This window comes from Nannospalax galili, unplaced genomic scaffold (assembly GCF_000622305.1).
Source record: "Nannospalax galili isolate Female #2095 unplaced genomic scaffold, S.galili_v1.0 scaffold385, whole genome shotgun sequence".
NCBI classification, from domain to species: Eukaryota; Metazoa; Chordata; class Mammalia; order Rodentia; family Spalacidae; genus Nannospalax; species Nannospalax galili.
Genome location: NW_008354956.1, coordinates 510,281 through 534,904, shown reverse-complemented (window position 1 = coordinate 534,904; position 24,624 = coordinate 510,281). Strand labels below are relative to the sequence as shown.

Sequence of the window (24,624 nt, the reverse complement as noted above, 5' to 3'; positions counted from 1 at the left end):
TACATGTGTACTGTGTTTGGATGGTTTTAGGCTGTGTCTATATCTACTGTGTGTTTGTGTAGTTCTTTTTTTATTTTTATTTATAATTTTTATTTTATATGTATGCATGTATTGCCCTGCATGTAGGTAAGTGCACCCATGTAGTGCAATGCCTGCGGAGGTCAGAAGAGGCTGTTGGATCCCCTGGGACTGGAGTTACAGACAGTTATTAGCTGCCATGTGGGTGCTGGGATTCGAACCCAGGTATTCTGCAAGAACAAACAGTGTTCTTAACTGCCAAGCCATCTCTCCAGCCCTGTGTTTGTGTAGTTCTTGATATCCACTGTACATGTATGTGTGGCCATTGACAAACATCACCCTATGTGGAATATCTGGATCCAGTTTTTTGTGTCACAGACTATTATGGGTTTTAGAGAAAGGGTCTCATGTAGCCCAGGTTGGCCTTGAACTCATAGCTGAGGATGACCTCAAACTTCTGATCCTCCTGCCTCCACCACCCAGATGTGGGGTTTACAGATGTGCTGGGAATCTAACTCAGAGCCTCCTGCACACCAGGCACTCACTCTGTGGACTGAGCTCCAGCCCCAGCCTCATCTGCCTTTTGAATGCAGAGCATGTAGCTGTGTGTGTAGTATGTTTGGGTGGCCTATGTGCCATGGAACACTGCCTGGCCAGCTAAGTGCCTGCGTGTGTCACACCATGTGTGTGTGGTGTCTGGGCGTGGCTGTGGGTTTTAGAACGGTCGGGAGTTGTGAGTCACTTTTGCAGAGGTTGTGTGGTGTGTGCGGTGTGTTGGGTTTCACCTCCGGTCTGTCGTGGGGTACCCTGTGATGTTTGGGTGTGGCGGGTTGTAGGTGTGTATCACAGAGTGCAAACCGTTGGAGAGTCACAACGTATTGTGTGTCAGTGTGTGTCTTGACCCACGTGGATGGACTCTTCTTCCTTGCTGGGGCCCCAAGACACACCCCAGCCCCTCCTTAGTCTCAGAAGCAGGGTTAGGGAGCCTCCCCCTACCCAAGGACCTCCCTGTCCCTCCCCGCCCTGCCCTGCCGCCGTTACCACTCCCCAGAGGGCACAGGGCTGTGCCTCCCAGCAAAAGTCCCAGTGCGAGCGGAGCAGAACAGGCCGCCCGCCTGGAAGCCAAACTGGCTGCCATTTGCGTATTGAGCTGTGCGAGACCCTGGGCAGGAAGCTGGCTGAGCCCCAAGACCTTAGGGGCCATGGGCGGGAAGCAGGTGACTTGCCTGGGGGCCCTGCGGCGCAGAAAGCGCCTGCTGGAGCAGGAGAAGAGGCTGGCCGGCTGGGCGCTGGTGCTGGCGGGAACTGGCATCGGACTCATGGTGCTGCACGCGGAGATGTTGTGGTTCCAGGGCTGCACAGTGAGTAGAGCCCTTCCACAGGGCAGAGCAGGGGCTGGGACCTCTGGGTCTGAGGGAGGTGGTCTGGGTCTGGATCCTTGGGTCTGAGGAAGGTGGTCTGGGTCTGGACCCCTGGATCTGAGGGAGGACTGGGGTCTGGATCCCTGTATCTCAGGGAGGAGGGCTGGGGTCTGGATCCCTGGGTCCGAGGGAGGAGGGCTGGGGTCTGGATCCCTGGGTCCGAGGGAGGAGGACTGGGGTCTGGGACCCCTAGAAGGAAGAGGCTGGGGTCTGGATCCCTGGGTCCGAGGGAGGAGGGCTGGGGTCTGGATCCCTGGGTCTGAGGGAGGAGGGCTGGGGTCTGGATCCCTGGGTCTGAGGGAGGAGGACTGGGGTCTGGATCCCTGGGTCTGAGGGAGGAAGGCTGGGGTGTGCACTTTTCCTGGGTCTGAGAGAGGAGGTCTAAGGTCTTGACCCAGGAATCTGAGAGAGGAGGGCTGAGGTGTGGACTCCTGGATCTGAGGGAGGAAGACTGGGGTTTTGCACTTCCAGGTCTGAGGGAAGAGGTCTGAGGTCTAAACTTCTGTGTCTGAGGGTGGAGGACTGGGGTCTTTAATCCTTTAGACTTTGATGAATTTGATACTGTACCATCCCTCTCCTCCACCACCACCACCACCCACCCCTCAGGTGGAAGGGAGCTGGCTCACAGCCTCAGTCTTTGAGAACATCATTATCCAACAGCTGGAGGTCCACTTAGAGAGGCCACTGTAAGGCTGACCCTTGATGGCCCAGCGCTGGTGAAGGGAAGGAGAGGAGAGAAAGGAGTTCCTTCAGTAGGCGGCGGCTCCTTGCCCCTTATCTAACTTCTACCATTTACCCAGTGCCAGGGCTGCAACAGGCAGTGCCCAGAAATAACAGACAATGGTAGGGTGAGAAGTGGAACCCACCTCCATCACACAGAAAATCAGTGCCCTCCAGAATGCACCTGCCATTTCATCTGCCAGACAATGGTTTATAGTGACTCGAACTCCTGGGTACCTGGGGAGGAGGTGGCTGCAGATCCCAGACTCAAGGGTCTGCAGGAGGAGGAGGAAGAAGAGGCTTGAAAAATCTCTGGGGAGTATGAGGGTACATGCCTGTGATCCAAGTACTGGGGAAATGGAGGCAAAAGGATAGAAGTTCAAGGGCAACCTAGGCATACTGAGTTAGAGGCCAGCCTGGGCTACATAGACTGTCTCAAAAGCCAGCTGAGACTACAGGGAATAAATAAATAAATAAATAAATAAATAAATAAATAAATGGGCTGGAGAGATAGGTCAGCAGTTAAGAGTACTGACTGTTCTTGCAGAGGACCTGGGTTCAATTCCCAGCACCCACATGGTGGCTTAACAACTGCCTGTAACTCCAGTTCCAGGGACCCTAACACCCTCTTCTGACCTCTTTGGGCATTGCATGACATGGGTGCACCTACCTACATGCAGGCAATACATTCATATACATTAAAAAAAATAGAAAAAAAATTTTTTAAGAAAGCAAAAACAAGCCAGGCATGGTGACCCAGGCCTTTAATCCCAACACTTGGGAGGCAGAGGCAGGTGGATCTCTGTGAGTTCAAGGCCAGCCTGGTCTACATGGCGAGTTCCAGACCAGCTGGGGCTACAGCGAGAACCTGTCTCAAAAAGATCCCCCCCCCCCCCGCAAAAAAAAACAAAATAACAAGAGAACAAAATTGAGAGACAGGTCTTTGGAGGACCAGGGGTTGCAGCTGTGGCCAAGGCAGGTCTTAAGCCCTTGGGCCATTCTGGCCCTAATCAGACTTGTGACATAAGGCTATAAGGGAGATGGAGGACAAAGGTCTGTGGCTTGAAGGGGGAACATACTTGTTTAACAGGAAGAGAGAAGCTGGAAGGTCTGGAGTAAGGGTTCTGGAAGGTCTGGGGTAACGGTTGCAGAAGTGGCTACTGGTAGGCACGTAGATGGGAAGTTCGTTGGGAGAATTTCTGGGGGTCTGGTGCACAGCCCTGTATTTGGGAACAGAGGAGCGGGCAGCTGTGAAGTGACTGGCGGCCACATGGAGGGTCAGGGCAGGCCAGCTTCCTCCAACGATCGGCTAAGGAGAGGGCAGCGGCATGAGGGGGTGGGGCCAATGAGAGCTGTGCCAACAGGAAGCATGGCTGGGGCCTGCCCGGCGCTCCCACGCTCCAGCACCGCGCCCAGCAGGGGTGGTAGGGACCTGGGAGCACTGGCAGATGGGATGGGATCAGGGGGTCCTTCCTCCCTTAGACTCATCCTCTCCCTTCTCACCTCTTTTCTTCTTGCCTCTTCCTCCTGCGCAGCCCTTGCCTCCATGTGGTACCTTGGGGGAAGCTGTACAACTCTTTGAGCCTCAGTTTCCCTATCTGTAAACTAAGATTCAAATAACATGCCCCCCAAAAACATCCCTACCCTTTAAAATTTTCTATTTGATTTCTTCTCTTTCTTTCTCCCCCACCCCCCATATAGGGTTTTTTCTATAGCCCCAGCTGGCCTGGAACTCCTTATGTAGATAGACCAGGCTGGACTCCATCTCTCAGAGATCTGCCTGCCTCTCCCTCCTGAGTTCTGGGATTAAAGGCATGAGCCACTATTCCCAGGGCCTCTCCCTACCTTGATTGTTTGTTTTGAGGCTGGAACTCTCATGGTCCAATTTGGCCTTAAACTGGCAGTGCGGCTAAGAGTGGTCTTGAACTTCTGTCCCTCCTGCCTCTACCTTCACCTTGCTGGGATTGCAGGCATGAACAACCACAGCCAGTTTACGCAGGGTTGAGGTTCGAATCCAAGGCTCCATTCATGCTAGGCAAGCACTCGACTAACTGAGCCACATTCCCGGCCCAAGTTCCCTTTCAATGACTAACTGGGTGATATTTGGGTCTGCTCCCCAACTCCATCTCAATCTAATGAATTCATTTTGACAGAACAGGGATGCCCTCAGGGGGTGTAGCAGGTGCCAAGGCTTAGGAAGGAAGAGTCAGAGCTCTCAGGATGGGATGGGTTGGAGGGGGGAGGGATGGATAAAGACACTGGGAGACAGAGATACAGAGAGAAAGATGAAGAGACAGATAAAAACACAGCAAGGGACAGAGAGGTACAGCCACAAAAACAGAGGGCTGCAGAGCTCCCGAGAAACCACGTTTGAAACCCACACAGGGATAGAACAGCCTTAAAAACAAAGACCCTACCTAGGGTTGGGAATGTAGCTCAGTTGGTAGAGTGCTTAACGAGCATGTCTGAAACCCAGGGTTGGATCACCAGCACTGCATAAACTGGGCATGGTGGAGCACGCCTGTAATCCCAGCACTTGGGAGGTAGAGGCAGGAGGATCAGGGATTCAAAGTCAACCCAAGCTACATAGTTCAGCCTAGGCTACATGAGACTTTGTCTCAAATAAGGCAGTCTCTGGAGAGGGGCAAGTCCGCGGCCCAGGTCTAGAGAGCTTCATCTAAGTGAGGAATCAGGAAGCGTGGCAGGGGGCACTGCAAAAATGAATTGCCTTGTGGGGAAGAGCCTGGTGTCTGATGAGACAGGGCTAAGACAGATTGAAGAAACTGGACAGAGAGCCAGGGAGCCTTGGAAAGAGGAAGGGGGAGGGGAGGGTTGGGGACAACAGCACCATTGTTCAAGGAGGGGTGGGGAGAGGCCCCCCGAGGCAGGAAACTGGCCTTCTTCCCCTGCTCAGAGCCAGGGAGTTGGCCCAGACCCAGCCAGGGAAGCTGGCATCAGGCCGGGGAGAAACAGGTGCAGGGTTCAAGGTGGGAACCCAGGCAGCCTCTGCCAGAGGGACAATATTTCTCAAACAGGGACTGGCCCATTTTAGGGAGTTCTAATCCCCAGTTCTAAATCCTTCCCTGCTGAATTCTTGATCTCTCCAAGGCCTTGTCACACAAAGAGAGAAAAAACACTTGTGGTTTATGTAGGCCCTGAACTTCCGCCCTCATGTGCCCTGGGCTTACAGCCAGGGGAAAAGGCGGGAGAGGGGAGCGGGGGCTCAAGGAGTAGGACTGAGGGGCCCCCTCTCAGAGCTGGGGCTGGGGTCTCAAGGACTCATTCCTTAGATGAGAACAGAGCAGGGCATCATTCAGTTCTAGGAGACTGCATGGCAGTTTCTAGGCTTTTCTGGAATTGGGGTAGGGGAGCTAGACCAACTGAGTGGGAAGGAAAAAGGGGCATTCTCTGGGGCTGGGTGTTTTTTCTAGACACTCCACACACATACATAAATGAGGAACGACTTTTCCTGGGGAAGGGGAAAAAATGTGAGTTTTGTGGCCTCCCTTTGGGAGGCGGAAATCCAAGAGGAAGAACCAATGGGGAGGGGAACGAGTCATGGGATCTGAGACAGGGCTATCTGGTTGGGGGCCAGATGATGTGTGTTTGTTTTGAGGCAGGGTCTCTTTATATAGCCCAGCTGGACCTCAAACCAGAGATTCTCCTGTCTCAGCCTCCCAAGTGCTGGAATTGTAGGTGTGTGCCACCGTGGCTGTCAGCTCAAAAGTAGTTTTGGGAGGCAGGACATGTGGAATGGAGAAAGATGACTCTTCTGAAGAACCAGGAGAGTGAATGGATGGGCTAGAGTCACCGGCCTCACTGTCTTCTGTCCTCCCACAGTGGGCAATCTACCTGCTCCTGGTTAAATGCTTGATCACCCTGTCCACTGCCTTCCTCCTTTGCCTCATTGTGGCCTTCCACGCCAAAGAGGTCCAGGTAAGGCAGGTCCCAGCCCTCACCTTGGTTCCCCATGTGTCCCACCTCCTCCTGATCTGAGAAGTGAGACTCTTCCACTCTGATGTTTATGTTAACACCCTTGCCCTCTAGGTTAGCATGAACCACAGACAAGCAGACAGACAGACAAATGCTGCTGGGGTAGCTGAAGCCCTTCCCCAGTCGGTAGGCCCCATGCTCGTCCTTGCTCAGGGACGTTGAAAGTGCCTTCCTGTCAGGCCCGATATCCCCAGACCCCTTGCTTTTTTTTTTTCTTTTGTTATTTTTGTTGCTTGGGGTCGAAGTCAGGGCCTTGCACATCTTGGCAAGCACTCTACCACTGAGCCAGGCCTCCAGAAATTAAGGATGTGGCTCAGTGATAGAGCACCTGCCTAGAATCCCCCAGTGAGGGGCTGGGGGCGTGACTCAGTGGTAGAGCACTGCCTAGACCCCCAGAGTGAGGGGCTGGGGGCGTGACTCAGTGGTAGAGCACTGCCTAGAATCCCCCAGTGAGGGGCTGGGGGCGTGACTCAGTGGTAGAGCACCTGCCTAGAATCCCCCAGTGAGGGGCTGGGGGTATGATTCAGTTGTAGAATCCTTAGCTGGCACACTGAAGACGGTTCTCTACACAGGTGTCATAGAGTAGGTAGTGTCCTTGGGCCAGTGTTTCATTGCCCTGTTGTGGGACCTGGGCCTCAGTTTCTACATTTATAAATTAGGAGTGGGCCTGGAGAGATGGTTCAGCAGTTAAGAGCACTTGCTATTCTTGCAGAGAACCCACATTCAGTTCCCAGCATCCACATGGCAGCTTATAACCAGTTTCAGGAGACAGAGTACTTCTGGGGCATCCTAAGTGCTGTATAAATGGAGCTAGGCATGGTGGCACCTACCTGTAATTCCAGCACTTGGGAGGCTGAGGTAGGAGAATAATGAATTTGGGACCAGCCTTTGCTACAAACCAAGGTCCAGTCAGTCCAATCAGAGTTACACAGTGAGACCTTGCCTCAAAAGACCCTCCCCCAACAAAACCCTCGATAAATGTTGGCTATTGTTTTTTTTTTAATTTTTATTGCATTTATTTATTTGTCTGTGCGGATTTGTGCATGCAACTTTGCATGTGTAGAGGTCGGAGGACAGCTCTATGGAGCCAGTTTTCTCCTTCCACCATGTGAGTCCCAGGGATAGAGCTCAGGTAGTCAGGCTTAGCAGCAAGCACCTTTACCCTTTGAGTCATTTTGCCAGCCCTGGCCTTTTTCTTTCTTTTTGCTGGTAGTATTATTATAACAATTACTATGAGTGTCCCCAAGAACCATAAGTAGAGGAGAGCCCCAGGGATGGGAACATAAGCTGTGACAGGCAAAGGTTCTGTTTCATTCCCTGTGAATTTTTTGGGGGGGGTGGTCTTTTTGAGATAGGATCTCCCTGTGGCCCCAGCTGGTCTGGAACTATGTAGACCAGGCTGGTCTCGAACTCACAGAGATCTGCCTGTCTCTGCCTCCTGATTAAAGGCATGTGTCACCACACCCGGCTGTTCCCTGTTAATTCTTAGCATATAAAACATAACAGTGCCCAGCACAGAGGCATTTGTAAGCAACCAGCTGGGGCTACAGGGAGACCCTATCTCAAAAAGCCCAAACAAACAGAAACAGCAGGACACATAGTAGGTGCTCAATTAATGTTAGAACAGGAATAAGCAAGAAAGGGTTCAAGGAAGTGGAGAAGGTGGAGGAATGGATATCTCCTGGGTTCCTGCCTGGCTCCTTCCCCAGCTCTCCCCAGCCCCACGCCCAGCGCTGCTATCTCTGCCTTTTTCAGGCCTGGGCGGGCGTCCCTGGTCTTATCTCGGGGTGCAGGCCTGCAGGCCGGGTGTGTCGCCGTCTGCCCTGCACCTGACCCTGTCCCCCTGCCGGCCGGCCCCTTCCCTTCCTGGCAGCTGTTCATGACTGACAATGGACTCCGTGACTGGCGCGTGGCTCTGACCCGGAGGCAGGCGGCGCAGATCATTCTGGAGCTGATGGTGTGCGGGCTGCACCCGGTCCCCATGCGGAGCCCACAGTGCGCACTGGCCAGGGAGGCGCAGGATGCAGACACGCAGCCCTGGCCCTGCTTCCTGGGCGAAGGAGAGGCTCTGCTGTCCCTGGCAATGCTGCTGCGCCTCTACCTGGTGCCCCGAGCGGTGCTCCTGCGCAGTGGTGTCCTGCTCAATGCATCCTATCGCAGCATCGGGGCTCTCAATCAAGTCCGCTTCCGCCACTGGTTCGTGGCCAAGCTGTACATGAACACGCACCCTGGCCGTCTGCTGCTGGGCCTCACGCTTGGCCTCTGGGTTACCACAGCTTGGGTGCTGTCTGTGGCTGAAAGGTGAGGATCCTGGCGCATGGGGAGGGGACAGATGTCTGAAGCCTACAGCCAGGGCTGCCAATATGGTAGCACAGGCTGCAAGCCAGCCAACATCCGAAAGGCTCACTCTTTCCAGCCTTCTTAGCTGGGAAATCTCACACACACACACACACACACACACACACACACACACACACACAGCTCCACCCTCTGGCTCCTGCACTGCATCCACCCACTCAGGTTTCCAGGCTCAGCCTGCAAATCCAGGCTCTGGTCACCATTGCAACTACTTTTAGGGAAGGGGAACATCTTTCCCAAATTGTGACCCTGAGAGAGAACATTTAGAACTGCTCTGATGAGGAATTCCCCCTGCAGGGAATCGGGACCAGGTCCCTAGCTGTTGCTTAGCAACCATAAACAGCAGCCAAGGGGGGGCTGGATCCTTGCAGAGTCTCAATTTCTCTCTTACAGAGAAATTTAGCCAATGGTTCTCAGACAATGGTTCCAGAGCTGGCCACAGGCCTTTCTGGGAATACAGGTTCAGGTTCCCAGACCTAACAAAGCCAAATGTTTGGCACCCGGGCTGGCCTTGAATTCTCCATCTTCCTTCCTCAGCTGCCAGAATGCTGGGATTACAGGTCTATGCCATCATGCCTGACTCCTAAAAAGCTTTTTTTTTGGAGGTCCATCATTTTTATCTTGACCTATCACTTGAAGGTCATTTATGACTGACAATGGACTCCGTGACTGGCACGTGTACATTAGAAAATGGCGCCCTTTCCTCTGGGTAGGGCCTCACAGGTGAACTTGTGCCTGGGTCTCAGCTGCCCTTAACCCTCATCTGCACACTCTAAGTATAGCAGCCCCAATCACATAACCAAGAGCAAACAGACTCTGGAACTGGATAGACCTGGGTTCACATCCCACAGCCCAGAGTAGCTGAGCATGTCAGGCAAGTTCACACAGCAGAGGGTAGGGCAAGCTCTTTAAAGCCCAGAAACTACTGGCTTTCTGTCCAGATGCTTTCTAGGATTAAGAGTGTGGATAAGAAGGGGAGGGAAGGGGTGGGGGGTTACAATGTTACCAATACCCCCAGGCTGGGGTTTCAGGACTAACCTCCCCTTGCCCATAGGCAGACTGTCAATGCCACGGGGCACCTCACAGACACGCTTTGGCTGATTCCCATCACATTCCTGACCATTGGCTATGGAGACGTGGTACCGGGCACCATATGGGGCAAGATGGTCTGCCTGTGCACTGGAGTGATGGTGAGCACTGATACCGAGGACCCATCCCTCTCCCAAAATGCTGGTCCTCACAGCCCAGGAACCTCAGAGCAAGCACAAATTCTCAGGGACACCCCACAGCCTCATTCTCTCTTTAAGACTCCAATATCCAGCCCTATTTTCTCCTCCTCCTTTTCCTCCTCCTCCTCCTTCTCCTCTTCCTGCTCCTCCCCATTCAGTCCCCCTTCCACCTCCTCCTCCCTGTCTTCTTCCTCTCACCCCTCCATTTTCTCCCTCTCCTCTTCCTCTCTCTTTCCCCTTCTCCCCTTCTCTCCTCTCTCTTACCCTCTTTTTCTATTTCTGTTTTTGTTTTGAAATAGGGTCTCCCTGTAGCCACAGCTGGCCTGGAATTCCCTGTGTAGACCAGGCTGGCCTCAATCTCACATTCACTTGCTTCTGCCTCCCGGGTGCTTAGTTTAAAAGTCTTTCATTCCCCACCGCCCCCCCCGCCCCATCTCTCTCTGTCTTTTTGAGACAGGATCTCCCTGTAACCACAGATGACCTGGAACTTGCTGCAGAGAGACCAGCCTGTCCTCAATCTCACAGAGATCCACCTGCCTCTGCCTCTCTGTTTTCTTGTTTTAAGATAGGGTCTTGCTATGTACCCTAGACTGACTTCAAACCTGCACTCCTGCTTCAGCTTCCAGAATGCAGGATACCACACTTTTAAGACATTTGCCTGTAAGTCCTTTCTCTAGAACCCAGGACTCTTTTCCTCCTCGGGGACCCAAACCCCGATTTCCTAGCCACAATTTTCATCCCAAGCCCAGGGGATCTGGTCTCCTGTCCTCCCCTAGGGTGCAGTCATCATCCAGAGTATGTCTTTTTGGGCCAGGCTGCATGGCTTCAAATCTCTCTTTGCAGGCCAGACATGGTGACACACACCTTTAAATCCCAGCACTTGGGAGGCAAAGGCAGGCAGCCCTTTGTGAGATCCAGGTCAACCTGGTCTACATAGCGAGTTCCAGATCAGCTCAGGGGCTGGAGAGATGGCTCAGCAGTTAAGAACACTGACTTGTTCTTGCAGAAGACCCGGGTTCAAATCCCAGCACCCACATTGCAGCTAACAACTGTCTATAACTCCAGTTCCAGGGGATCCGGCAGCTGCTTCTGTCCTCCTCGGGCACTGCATGACATGGGTGCACTTACCTACATGCAGGCATAACACTCATACACATAAAATAAAAATAATAAATAAAATATTAAAAAAAGAAAAACACCGGTGGTAGTGCCACACTGCTTTAATCCCAGCCCTCGGGAGGCAGAGGGAAGCGGTTCTCTGTGAGTTCAAGGCCAGCCTAGTCTACAAAGCGAATTCCAGGCCAGCTGGGGCTACAGAGAGACCCTGTCTCAAAAAAAGACCAAAACAAAAAAACATACAAAAATAGCAAAACCAACCCCACCAAAAAACACCTTTTGCCACTTGCCAGCCTGGGTGCTCAGGTGAGCCCCGTGATCTCTCTTGGCTTTAATGTCCCAGTTTGTGAAATGGAAGCCAGTCCCAGTATTCTTTTTTTAAAATATTTTATTTAGTATTTTGATTTTATGTGTATTGCCACATGTGTGTAAGTACACCTGTATCATGCAATGCCCTTGAAGGGCAGAAGAGGGCGTTGGAGTCCCCTAGAACTAGAGTTACAAATGGTTGTTAGCTGCCATGTGGGTGCTGGGAACTGAACCCAGGTCCTCTGCAAGAGCAGCCAGTGCTCTTAACCACTGAGCCATCTCTCCAGCTCTAGTCCCAATATTCTTGTGGAATAGCTGAGACAGTAAATGAACAGCACCATGCCAAGGATTCAAACAAGAAGCGTAGGAAGTGCTCAGTCAATGTGGTGGGGGCTCAGTTGCTAGAATCCAGCCCAGTCATCTGGCTGTCCCCATCCCAGCTCCTAAGCCCTCAAGGATGCAGAGATTCCCACTCCCAAGCTCTGTCCCCTCTCTACAGTCACCACCTTCCTCCTAACACAGACTCGGGCACCCAGCTCCTCCCTTCCAGCCGTTTCTCTCTCCAGGGCTCGGCCACCAATGCCTGGGCCTTGGTCCTTCTCACAGAGGACATGAGCCACTAGCTCTGATGCTGGCTTAGGAAGGACATATTGAGGCTTTAAGTCTTGAGTCCACAGGTGACAGGTGAGGTGTGAGTTTTGGGCTTAAAAGAAAAGACCAGAAAAATATTCCCAAGAATCAGGGACCTGGGTCATTTGAGAAGACATGAATATGAGACTCCTCCGAGAATTGAGATCACTCGACGTAACTGCCCATGTCTGACTGAGCTCATCCATGGAATAAGCAGCTTACTGTTTTTCCCCTTTTATGGCTTTTAAAAATTACATTCTTAGCCAGGCGTGGTGGCGCATGCTTTTAATCCCAGCACTGGGGAGGCGGAGGCAGGCAGATCCCTGTGAGTTCAAGGCCAGCCTGGTCTACATAGTGAGTTCCAGGACAGCTGGGACTACAGGGAGACCCCGTCTCAAAAACATCAAAAAATAAAATAAATCATGTAGCTTTCCAACAAATTCTTGTGCTTACAAACATCCTAGCACCCCTACTTTAGAGACCAAGGTGAAACAGGAAGGGAAAGCTCAGAGGGCAGGGGAGGGAGTTGGCCCTTACCCTGTTCTCCTCATTCCCCAGTTTATAGGCACAGCCTCCCTCATTGTGTGTGTGCTGGCCATTGTTGACCCCTACAACAACCCTGTCCCCCGTGGCCTGGAGGCCTTCACTGTGGGCCTTGTGGTCCTGGTCATTGGCACCTCCATGGGCTTCAACTCCGGCTATGCTGTCAATCCTGCCCGTGACTTTGGCCCTCGTCTTTTCACTGCCCTGGCTGGCTGGGGCTCAGAAGTCTTCACGTGAGTATAGCCCCCACCCAGCTTATGTAGCCCGCTTTTTCAATGCCTGCCCTACCCACCTCTGACCACCTATATCTGCTGCCCTCCAGGACTGGCAAACACTGGTGGTGGGTACCTATCGTCTCCCCACTTCTGGGGTCCATTGCTGGTGTCTTCGTGTACCAGCTTATGATCGTGAGTTCCAGGACAGCTGGGGCTACAGGGAGACCCTGTCTCAAAAAGACAAAAAAATTTCACATTCTTTGTTTATTGGGGGGGGCGGGTTATGGGCATGCCATAACATGCCTGTGGAGGTCAGAGTACTGCTTTGGGCAGTAGGTTCTCTCCTTCACCATGAGGGTCCTGGGGGGGTCAAACTCAGGTCATCAGGCTTAGAGGCAAGTATTTTTACCTGCTGAGCCATTTTGCCCATCCATTTATTTATTTGTTTGTTTGTATTTGGTGTGTGTGAATGTTTTGCCTGCATGTATGTAAGCAAATCCATGTCATACAATGCCCATGGAGGCCAGAAGAGGGTATCAGATCTTCTGGAACTGGAGTTACAAGTAGTTCCTAGCTGCCATGTGGGTGCTGGGAACCAAATACAGGCTCTTAAATGCTGAGCTCTTAACTGCTAAGCCATCTCTCCAGCCATGTCCCCACCTTTATGTTTTTTGAGACAAGGGTTCACATAGCTCAGGCTGGCCTCAAACCTGCCATGCAACAGAGGCTGATCCTCCTGCCTCAGCCCCACCCCACTCCCAAGTGCTGAGACTACGGGTGTGTGCTACCCAGTCTGGCTTTGTCCTCAGTGGGTCCTCTGTGCAGGTCTCTCCACTCTGGCCTTTTCGGGGTAGCAACTCGTGGAATTTGCAGAGATACTGGGAGACATGTCTGTTTCATAGATGACTCCAAGAGGGACTCAGTTGCCTGCTTAGAGCTGAGCTCAGAGCCAAGCTGTCCTTGAAGCCAAGGCTTGTGACAAATGAACTGTTCTCAGGGACAAAGCTGGGACAGGTGGCGGGGGGGGCTTTATTCTAACTCGAGGAGCAAGCTGGTGCCACACTGCAGCTGGGTGTGCTAGAGACTTGAAGACCTGGAGGAAGGAAGGGAAGAGAAAGAGTGTAGGAGGAAGGGGCCCGGCAGCAGACACAGAATGCAGCCTGGTGTGAGCCGTCTCACAGGGAGGCTGGGTATAGAAGAGTGGAAGACCTGAACAGTGGGAGCCCTTCACAACCAGCTGAGAAATTCAAGACACTGGGAGCCTAGGAAGAGATTAGAGGGAGGGAAGAGGGTCTTAACAGCTTGTCAGGTCTCCTTGGAGTCAGGCTAGCATGAGTAGGAGGCTGGAGATGACTCTGGAAAGAAAGGAGAGCTGGGGGTGTGGCTCAGTGGTAGAGCACCTGCCTAGAATCCCCCAGTGAAGGGCTTGGGGCGTGACCCAGTGGTAGAGCATCTGCCAAGAATCCCCCAGTGAGGGGCTGGGGTGTGGCTCAGTGGTAGAGCACCTGCCTAGAATCCCCCAGTGAGGGGCTGGGGTGTGGCTCAGTGGTAGCGCACCTGCCTAGAATCCCCCCGTGAAGGGCTTGGGGCGTGACCCAGAGGTAGAGCACCTGCCTAGAATCCCCCAGTGAGGGGCTGGGGTGTGGCTCAGTGGTAGAGCACCTGCCTAGAATCCCCCAGTGAGGGGCTGGGGTGTGGCTCAGCAGTAGAGCCATTTGACTAGACTCCACCAGTGACTGGCTGGGAATGTAGCCCAGTCTGCCTAGAATCCCTCATGGACGGGCTGGGGGAGGGGTACAGCTCCATGGTACAGCACTTGCCTAGCATGCACAAGACTTTGGGTTCCATCCCTACCACCACTAAAAGAAAAGAAAGAAGGAGCTAGAGAAATGGCTCAGCAGTTAAGAGCACTTGTTGCTCTTGCAGAGGACCTGGGCTCAATTCCCAGCACCCACATGGCAGCTAACAATCATCTGTAACTTCAGTTCCAAGGGAATCCAACTCCCTCCTCTGCCCTCCGAGGGCATTGAATGACACAGGTGCATTTACACACATGCAGGCAATACATTCATACACAAAATAAAATAAAAATAAAATATTAGAAAAGAAAGAAAAAGTTGGTTGGGGCGGCGGGTGGGGACAGGACCAGAGCTGGGATGAGGCTGCAGAGATGTGTAGGAGGTGAAACACACTCATCAGAGACTGAATGGGCAGGATGGAGCATACCGTAATCTCAGCACAATTGAGGCAGGGGTAGGAGGATCAATGCAGGTTTGAGGACAGCCTGGGCTACATAGCAAGACCCTGCCTCCACCCTAAAACATACAGAGCTGGGATGTAGCTCAGTTGGTAGAGTGCTTGTCTAGTGAGTGATGGGTTCCATCCCCAACACTGCAAAAACTGGGCATAGTGGCACACAGCTGTAATTCCAGCACTTGGCAGGTGGAGGTAAGAGGATCAGAAGTTCAGGATTACCCTCGGATATATAGTGAGTTCAAGGCCAGCCTGGGTAAAAAAAAAGCAGAAAGAGTGAGACGGTTCTGATGCTGGTCTGTAAAATGGTGACAGTTATTCCTTCCTTTGTGACCATGAGAAAGTTCAAGGAAGGAGTTGGTGGCACAGGACTGAGCCCAAGTTCCACAACCCCATGATGCCTTTATGCCCACAGGGGGTCTGCTGCACCGCTCTGCTAGTGGCCGTGGTGGCCCGGAAGCTGGAATTTAACAAGGCAGAGAAACACGTGCACAACTTCATGATGGACATTCACTATACCAAAGAGGTGAGGGCATGGGACACTGGACTTGGGCTGTAGCTCAGTGGGTAGAGTGCTCACCTAGCATGCATGAGACCCAGCACCACATAAAACGGGCATGGTGGTGCAGGCCTGTAATCCCAACATTAAGGAAGTGGATGCAGGGGTATCAGGAGTTCAGGGTCATTCTCAGCTACATAGTGAATTTGACACCAGCCTGGGCTACATGAGACCATGTCATTAAAAAAATGTCAGCCCCTGCCAAAGCTAGGTATGGTGGCTCATACTTGGAATCCAGCACCCAGGAGGTCGATGACAGTAGTTTGAGGACAGCCTGGGCTATATAGCAAGACCCTTGAAAGGGGGGAGGGGTGGAGAGATGGTTCAGGGGTTAAGGACACTGGCTGGTCTCACAAAGGACCTGGGTTCGGTGCACAGCACCCACGTGGCAGCTAACAACCATCCTTAAGACCAGTCCCAAGGGATCCAACACCCATTCTGACCTCCACATGCGTGTGGTGCACTTACATATGTGTGGGCAAAACATTCATACACTTAAAAATAAATAAATAAATACGCCCCCTGGTTTTTTGGTTTTTTTGAGACAGGGTCTCCCTATAACCCCAGCTGGCCTGGAACTCGCTATGTAGACCAGGCTGGCCTTGATCTCACAGAGGCCTGAGTGCTAAGATTAAAGGCATGTACTAACATGCCCAGCCAAAAACTTTTTTTAAAAAAAGAGTTGTCTTCCCTGCCATTGCCCAGCTGGCTCTTCCAGTCCTTTGGGAGTCCCTCTCACCCTGAAAAAAGAGTTGTCTTCCCTGCCATTGCCCAGCTGGACCTTCCAGACCTTTGGGAGTCCCTCTCACCCTGATGATGCTGTACCCTCTGCCCTGATGCTGTACCCTCTGCCCTGATGCTGTACCCTCTGCCCTGATGCTGTACCCTCTGCCCTGATGCTGTACCGTCTGCCCTGATGCTGTACCGTCTGCCCTGATGCTGTACCGTCTGCCCTGATGCTGTACCGTCTGCCCTGATGCTGTACCGTCTGCCCTGATGCTGTACCGTCTGCCCTGATGCTGTACCGTCTGCCCTGATGCTGTACCGTCTGCCCTGATGCTGTACCGTCTGCCCTGATGCTGTACCGTCTGCCCTGATGCTGTACCGTCTGCCCTGATGCTGTACCGTCTGCCCTGATGCTGTACCGTCTGCCCTGATGCTGTACCGTCTGCCCTGATGCTGTACCGTCTGCCCTGATGCTGTACCGTCTGCCCTGATGCTGTACCGTCTGCCCTGATGCTGTACCGTCTGCCCTGATGCTGTACCGTCTGCCCTGATGCTGTACCGTCTGCCCTGATGCTGTACCGTCTGCCCTGATGCTGTACCCTCTGCCCTGATGCTGTACCGTCTGCCCTGATGCTGTACCGTCTGCCCTGATGCTGTACCGTCTGCCCTGATGCTGTACCGTCTGCCCTGATGCTGTACCGTCTGCCCTGATGCTGTACCGTCTGCCCTGATGCTGTACCGTCTGCCCTGATGCTGTACCGTCTGCCCTGATGCTGTACCGTCTGCCCTGATGCTGTACCGTCTGCCCTGATGCTGTACCGTCTGCCCTGATGCTGTACCGTCTGCCCTGATGCTGTACCGTCTGCCCTGATGCTGTACCGTCTGCCCTGATGCTGTACCGTCTGCCCTGATGCTGTACCGTCTGCCCTGATGCTGTACCGTCTGCCCTGATGCTGTACCGTCTGCCCTGATGCTGTACCGTCTGCCCTGATGCTGTACCGTCTGCCCTGATGCTGTACCGTCTGCCCTGATGCTGTACCGTCTGCCCTGATGCTGTACCCTCTGCCCTGATGCTGTACCCTCTGCCCTGATGCTGTACCCTCTGCCCTGATGCTGTACCGTCTGCCCTGATGCTGTACCCTCTGCCCTGATGCTGTACCGTCTGCCCTGATGCTGTACTGTCTGCCACCAGATGAAGGAGTCTGCAGCCAGGTTGCTGCAGGAGGCCTGGATGTACCACAAGCACACGCGCAGGAAGGACTCCCGAGCTGCCCGCAGGCATCAGCGCAAGCTGCTAGCCGCCATCCACACGTGAGGACCACTCTGTGTGCCCCTGTCACCTCTCTGCATAATGTGTGTACTTGTGCTCAGGCCTGTCCAGGACACCTATGTGTGGATCAAATTTAACTCTCAGCATCTGTGACCCTGGATTCTGGGGTTCCCCTACTGAGCCCCTCCCACCCAATCAGCCTAGGCAGCTTTGCCTCTCTGCCTGTCCTCTCCTCAACCCTAGGACCATAGGCAGGGACCAGGGTGAGAACCAATCCTGCTTCCCTCACAGGTTCCGCCAGGCGCGGCTGAAGTATCGGAAGCTTCGGGAACAAGTGAACTCTATGGTGGATATCTCCAAGGTACCACGGCCTTTGGGATGTCTTGGGGAAAGAGGACATTAGGGCTGAGTGAGAGAAGGGAAATGGGAGAACAAGTCACAGAGCCAGGGATGGTGGGGAGGTGGAGGCAGGAGGATCAAGAGTTCAAGGCCATCCTTGGCTACATTGTGAGTTCAGGGCCATCCTGGACTGCATGAGACCCTGCCTAACAACACACTAGGGGCTGGGGAGATGACTCAGAACACTCTGGTTAAGAACACTTGCTGTTCTTCCAGAAGACCCGGATTCAATTCCCAGCACCTACGTGGTGGGTAACAACCATCCATAACTCTAGTTCCAGGGGATCCAACACCGTCTTCTGGCCTCTACAGGCATTGCACGCACAGGTGCACTTATGTACATACAGGCAAAACACTCATATGTATAAAAATAAATAAATATTAAAATAAAAACTGGCATGATGGATCAGTGGATAAAGTGCTTGTCTGTCAAGCTGATAACCTAAGTTTAATCCCCGGAACCTACCTTAAGGTAGAAGGAGAGAACCAACTTCACAAAGCTGTCCTCTGACCCCCACACATGCACATTGGCACCACACACACAATAATAATAGATAATCTTTTTGTTTGTTTGTTTAGTCTTTTTGAGGCAGGGTCTCCCAATAGCCACAGCTGCCCTGGAACTAGCTATGTAGAACAGACTAACCTCAAACTCACAAGTGCTGGGATCATAGGAGTGTACCACTATGCCCCACATTAACCAATTTTTTAGACAAAGTCTCAGTATGTATCCCTGGCTGGCCTGGCATCTATGTAGACCAGGCTGGTGTGGAACTCACAGAGGTCCACCTGCCTCTGCCTCATGAGTGCCAGGATTAAAAGCCTTTACCACCTTCTCTAGCTTAAATAAAATTAAAATAAATGAATAAATAAATAGATGGGCATGTGCAGAGGCCTAAAACACTCAGATATGCAGTAAATGTTTATGGTAGAATGAAGAAAACAAGTAATCAACATGGAGCTTCCACACTTAGGTAAGACATAGGCCCTTTTAAATTAAAAAAAAAAATTACACAAAGAGTTCCAGTGTTTGGTTTTGAATTATCTTTATTACTTACACGTGGACAGCCTTCCAAGTAAGACTCTTATACAAATAAGACCAAGCAAATTTAAAAACAAAGCTCAAATATAGACAGTAAAGCCAATTTTAAAAAAAGGTCAACAGCCACAGACAGGCAACGTTGTTTCGATGCTGTTGTGAGGCGGGTGCCCAGGGCAGAAGGGGTCCCTTTGCTTGTGCCCAGGGCAAAGACATCACCCCCTTGGCCTGCCTCATGCCCTGCCCCCTTCTGTATCTGTATCTTTGCTTTTTCTCATTAGCCCATGACTACTCAAACAGTGGCCCTTGGCTCCAAGGCCATGGTAAATAGTCAGACACAGGTCCCAATACTGCATGGCAGGTCTCAGCGGGGCCGTGGTAGTCCACGTCAGCCAGAATGGGTGGATCTGTATTGATGAAGATTATGGAGCCCTAAGCACACGATTCACAAGTCCTCATATCAAGCTCACAGACTGGGCTAGAGATGTGACTCTCTTGATGGAGTACTTGCCTAGTATGCATGAAGTCCTGAGTTCCATCCCCAGCAGCTTACAAACCGGGCCTCGTGGTACATACCTATAATCCCAGCACCAGACAGGTGAAGCAGGAGGATCAGAAGTTCAAGGTTAGAGATCAGCCTAGGCTACATGAGGCCAGCCTGAGCTACACGAGACCTAGAAAACCAATAATAGGATGGGGGATGCAGCTCAGTTGGGGAAGCCCTGGGTTCCATCTCCAACTCTGAATAAACCACATGTGGTGGCACATGCCTGTGATCCCAACACTAAGGAGACAGGGAGGAGGATAAGAAATTCAAAGTCATTCTTGGATACAGGGCCAGGCACCAGGGCTACATAGTGAGGCCCTGAAGAAAGAAAGAAAAAGAAAGAAAGAAAGAAAGAGAGAGAGAGAGAGAGAGAGAGAGAGAGAGAGAGAGGGAGGGAGGGAAGAAATGCTGAGTGATCCTCAGGGATCATACTGGAGGTAACAAAAGGGCTGTTGGGTCTGGAATCCAGGCATCACCAAGTCCACAAATATTTAATGAGCACCTATTATGATCCAGGCTTTATACCTGATTTGGCCAGGCCATTAGTCACTCCATGCTGCCGCCTCAGTTGTAACATGGAACAGGGTGCCCGCTCCCAGTGACATATTTTTCTTTTGTTTTGAAGCAGGGTGGCCTCAGACTCACTACTCACTATATAGTCAAGGATGATCTTGAACCCCTGATCCTCCTTCCTCCACCTTTCCACTTTCTGAGTGCTAGGATCACAGATGTGCACCACCATACATCAAGGCTCAAACCCAGGGCTTTGTGCATGCAGGCAAGCACTCTACCAACTGAGCTACATTCCTAGTCCACCCCAGTGACATTTTAAATTTTATTTATTTTTGTTTTTAATGTGTATGAATGTTTTGCCTGCATGTATGTAAGTGCACTGTATGTGTGTAGTGCCCATAGAGGCCAGACGAGGGTGTTGGATCTCCTGGAACTGGAGTTACAGATGGTTGTTAGCTGCCATGTGGGTGCTGGGAATCGAACCTGGGTCCTCTGAAGGAGCAGCCAGTGGTCTTAATCACTAAGCCATCTCTCCAGGCCCCCGCCCCTGTGATTTTTAAGAGGATCTTAAGCCAAACCAGAATGGCACCTGCCTGAGCAGCTGCGATTTGAGTGGTCATTGAAAGATAAGGTGATTGTTGAATACAGTCCTCAAGGACCGTCTGGGCTGGTCCATGCTGACTCTACCGCTCTACTCCATAGAGTAGCGGCTGTGTCCTGTGCCCTCACTCCAGCACTGTATTCCCACTCAGGTGCACATGATCCTGTGTGAATTGCAGCTGGGTCTCAGCACCTCCCATCAGACCCTGGAGAAGCGAATCGATGGGCTGGCGGGGAAGCTGGACACCCTGACAGAGCTGCTCAGTACTGCTTTGCGGCCACAGCAGCTACCAGAACCCAGCCAGGAGGCCACGTAGTCCGGTAAGGGAGCAGAGACTTGGGCAGGAAAAATGTTACTGTGGCCAGTGCCTGGTATGGCTGGTGCCAAGAGACAAGGCTGCCCTTTCTCTGTGCCACTCTGTTAGGACTTTAGCTCAGGACTGGACTGGCAGAGGAGGAAGCCCTTCCTTCTGTACTTCTGACCCTCAGTAGTCGCTCCCTCCTTCCTCTCCCTTTCCCATCTCCCTCTCCCTTTCCTCTTTGTGGTGCTAGGGATGGAACCCAGGGCCTTATACATGCTATATAGGTGTTCTACCACTGAACCACACCTCAGCCCCTCACTGGGGGATTCTAGGCAGGTGCTCTAGAACTAAGCCACACCCCCAGCCCCTCACTGGGGGATTCTAGGCAGGGGCTCTAGGACTGAGCCACACCCCCAGCCCCTCACTGACGATTCTAGGCAGGGGCTCTAGGACTGAGCCACACCCCGAGCCCCTCACTGGGGGATTCTAGGCAGGGGCTCTAGGACTGAGCCACACCCCCAGCCCCTCACTGGAGGATTCTAGCCAGGGGCTCTAGGACTGAGCCACATCCCCAGCTCCTCACTGGTGGGTTCTAGATGGGCCACTTCCCTAGCCCTCTCCCTTTCTTTGCTTGGTCTCTGTTTCCAGGCCCACCACCACCCTGCTCTCCTAGGTGCACTTCCCTCTTCTTCCATCCTGGGCTACTCCCTGGCTTTTGCCAGCCTCCACCACTGGCATTGCCCTGTCTCCTCTTTCACTCTGCTTTTAGCATGCTACCCACCCACCTCTCTGTTTGTCTCCTTCAGGATCCAGGATGGAGAAATCAGGCTCTCCCTGCCACTCCAGCACCTCAAGGTGCCAGAACTCAAGGGGGCCCATTTGGGATGAGTTGGCTTTCTGCTGGCAGCAGCCATAAGGGGACGCTGACTTGGACCTCCAGCCCCAGTGGGAACATGGCTGCCATTTCCCGCACACCCTCCTCTGAAATCTCTCTATGCTGCTATAGATGACCTCTTACTCTGTTAGAGGTCGAGGTGCCCGGGGGCAGGACTCCAAGGTCCCAGGAAAAGAAGGAACTGGGAACTTGCGAGTTGAGGATATTTGCAAGCTTCAGTTACCGCAGGCCGGCCTAGCTGAAGGAACCCGGGTGGAGAGGAGGGAGGCGGCGCCCCCTGGTGGACGTCAAGGACACGGCTTTTCCAGAACTTGAGAGACTATCTAGGGAGGGAGGGGCGTGGGGGTGCGACTCACCAGTCTCCGCTGTTAACCTTTGTAATAAATGGTAAACAATGTCAGAAGTGGCTGTTTCTATCCAAACACAGCAGATCTGCAGATTTTCTCGTGGAAGGCACTTGCCCTATCTGAACCTCAGTTTCCCTATCTAAAAGAAGGCTCCAGAGCAGAATATGATGGTGTAAGTAAACCTGTGACTGCACCACTCAGGAGGCTGAGGCTGGAGGAACATGAGTTTAGGTCAGCCTGGGCTACATTTGGAAGAAGAAAGGAGGGAGGGAGGGAGGGAGGGAGGGAGGAAGGAAGGAAGGAAGGAAGGAAGGAAGGAAGGAAGGAAGGGAGAGAGAGAAAGAAAAACAGGCCGTATTTATAATCTCAACATGTACTTGGGAAGCAGAAGCCAGAAGATCAGCAGCTCAAGGCCAGCCTCAGCTACATAGCAAGTTTTAGGCCACCCTTGGCTACATGAGACTTTGTCTCAAAATCAAACAAAAAAAAGGGGCCAGTGATATGGATCAGTAGGTAAAGGCACTTACTGCCAAAGTTGACGACTTAAGTTTGACCCCACACAGGATCCACATGGTTGGAATGAGAGAATTGACTCTTGCAAGTTGTCCCCCGACCTCCACATATGTGCACTGTGGTATGTCCCTTCCAAATAAATAAACACATACATACATATACATACATACATACATACACACACATACATTAAACACATACATACATATACATACATACATACATACATACATACATACATAAAGTCTCTTAAAGCAAATCCAAGTGTTATAGGCTAGGTGATTGTCAACAACACCCTGCCCAGATCTTAGACCAGAAGCAAAGGTGTTTGAACTCAGATAGACAGGCATCTGCATCCTGGTCCTGCCATCTACTTGCTGTGTGACCTAGGGCAAGTGGCTTCACCTCTCTGTATCCCCATGGAACTGTTGTAAATATTGGGGGAGAGAGAGAGAAAGAGAGAGAGAGAGAGAGAGAGAGAGAGAGAGAGAGAGAACTGGAGAGAGAGAACTGGAGAGATGGCTCAGTGGTTAAGAGCACTGGTTGCTCTTGCAGAAGACCCAGGTTTGATTCCCAGCACCCACATGTTGGCTAAAAACCATCTGTAACTCCAGTTCCAGGGGACCCAAAGCCCTCTTCTGGCCTTTCTGGGCATTGCATAACATGGGTACACTTACATACATGCAGACATAACACTCATAAAATAAAAATAAATACAGGTTTTTTTTAAAAAACAGTGGGACAGAGGGTCAGGTGAGTGTTTAGTAGCACAAAGGTGAGGGAATGTTTTCATTACCATTAGTCACACATGATGTGTGGCTGCCCTTTCTTGCTGATTTTCCCCCTAGTCATACTGAGCAGACCTGGATGCCAACTGCAGACATGCAAACCCTGAAACCATGCCACACAATTGCTAACTGCAGAACTAGATAGATCTTGGAGCAGAAAAAGAAAGGGCTGGTGCTTGACAGGGCTCTACTGCGTGCCTAGGTCTGTGGCCCTGCTTTTTACTTATTTATTTGTATGTGCATTTTGCCTGTGTGTATGTAAGTGCACCACATGCATGCAATGCCTGTAGAGGCCAGAAAAGGGAATCAGATCCCCTGGAACTGGAGTAACAGATGGTTGTTAGCTGCCATGGGGTGCTGGGAACTGAACCTGGGTCCTCTTCAAGAGCAGCCAGGGCTCTTTAACAGTTGACCCGTCTCTCCAGCCTATATCTTGCTTTTTTGAGATGAGTTCTCTGGTCTAAAACTTGACCAATTCAGTCAGGATGGCTGGTCAGTGAACCCCAAGGATCCACCTGTCTCTGCCTTCCCAGTACCAAGATTCCAGGTACTATCACATCTGACTTGTGGGGCGGGGGGTTGGTTTGTTTGGTTTGGGTTTTGGTTTTTTGAAACAGGTTCACACTATGTAGCCCTGACTGGCCTGGAACTCACTATGTAGGTCAGGATAGCCTCTCATAGAGATCTACCTGCCTCTGCCTCCTGAGTGCTAGGATTAAAGACATGTGCCACCATGCCCGGCCACACCTGGCTTTTTTTCCCTTGAGTTCTGGGGATCCAACTCAGATCCTCATGCTTACTTAGCAAGCACTTTCCCAACTTAGCCATCTCTCCAGCACAGCTGTTTTTGTTTTGTTTTGTTTTGTTTTGTTTTGTTTTGTTTGAGACAGGGCCCCATTATGTAGACCTGGTACTATGTAGCCCAAGCTAGCCTTGAACTCACAACCCTTGTGCCTCAACCTATTGAGTGCTTGGATTACAGGCATGTACCAACATCTCTAGCTAATACCTGCTCTCCTTTTTCTTTCTTTCTCTTTCTTTCTTTTTCTTTCTTTCTGAGAAAGGGTCTCAACTATGTAGCCCTGGCTGGCCTGGAACTCAGAGATCTGCTTGCCTGTGCCTCCTGATTGGTGAGAATAAAGATATGTACCACCAAGCCCAGCATACCCTGCTTTAAAAAGTCATGTGTTTGTGTGTATATACACTTATACTACAGTGTGAAAGTCAGAGGACAGACTACAAGAGTTGGTTCTGTCCTTCTACTTTATGGGTCCCAGGGTTTGAACTCAGGTTGCCAGGCTTGGTGGCAAGCACCTTTACT

General features: G+C 51.9%; 1 protein-coding gene across 2 annotated transcripts; it reads left to right on the top strand.

The window, feature by feature from the left end:
• The first annotated feature begins 901 nt into the window (after window positions 1-901).
• Window positions 902-21,780, top strand: Kcnn4 (potassium calcium-activated channel subfamily N member 4). 2 transcript variants are annotated; one of them, XM_008851984.3, is made up of 9 exons: window positions 911-1,379; window positions 6,000-6,095; window positions 8,026-8,453; window positions 9,565-9,700; window positions 15,221-15,331; window positions 17,283-17,401; window positions 17,652-17,721; window positions 20,611-20,779; window positions 21,567-21,780. In XM_008851984.3, the coding sequence occupies exons 1-8, from the start codon at window positions 1,221-1,223 to the stop codon at window positions 20,773-20,775; spliced, it is 1,284 nt and encodes a 427-aa protein (XP_008850206.1). In that variant the 5' UTR covers window positions 911-1,220; the 3' UTR covers window positions 20,776-20,779; window positions 21,567-21,780. The 2 variants fall into 2 exon arrangements, with proteins under 2 accessions (XP_029411356.1, XP_008850206.1); XM_029555496.1 differs by lacking the exon at window positions 15,221-15,331 and having other exon boundaries at window positions 902-1,379.
• The last annotated feature ends 2,844 nt before the right edge of the window (window positions 21,781-24,624 follow it).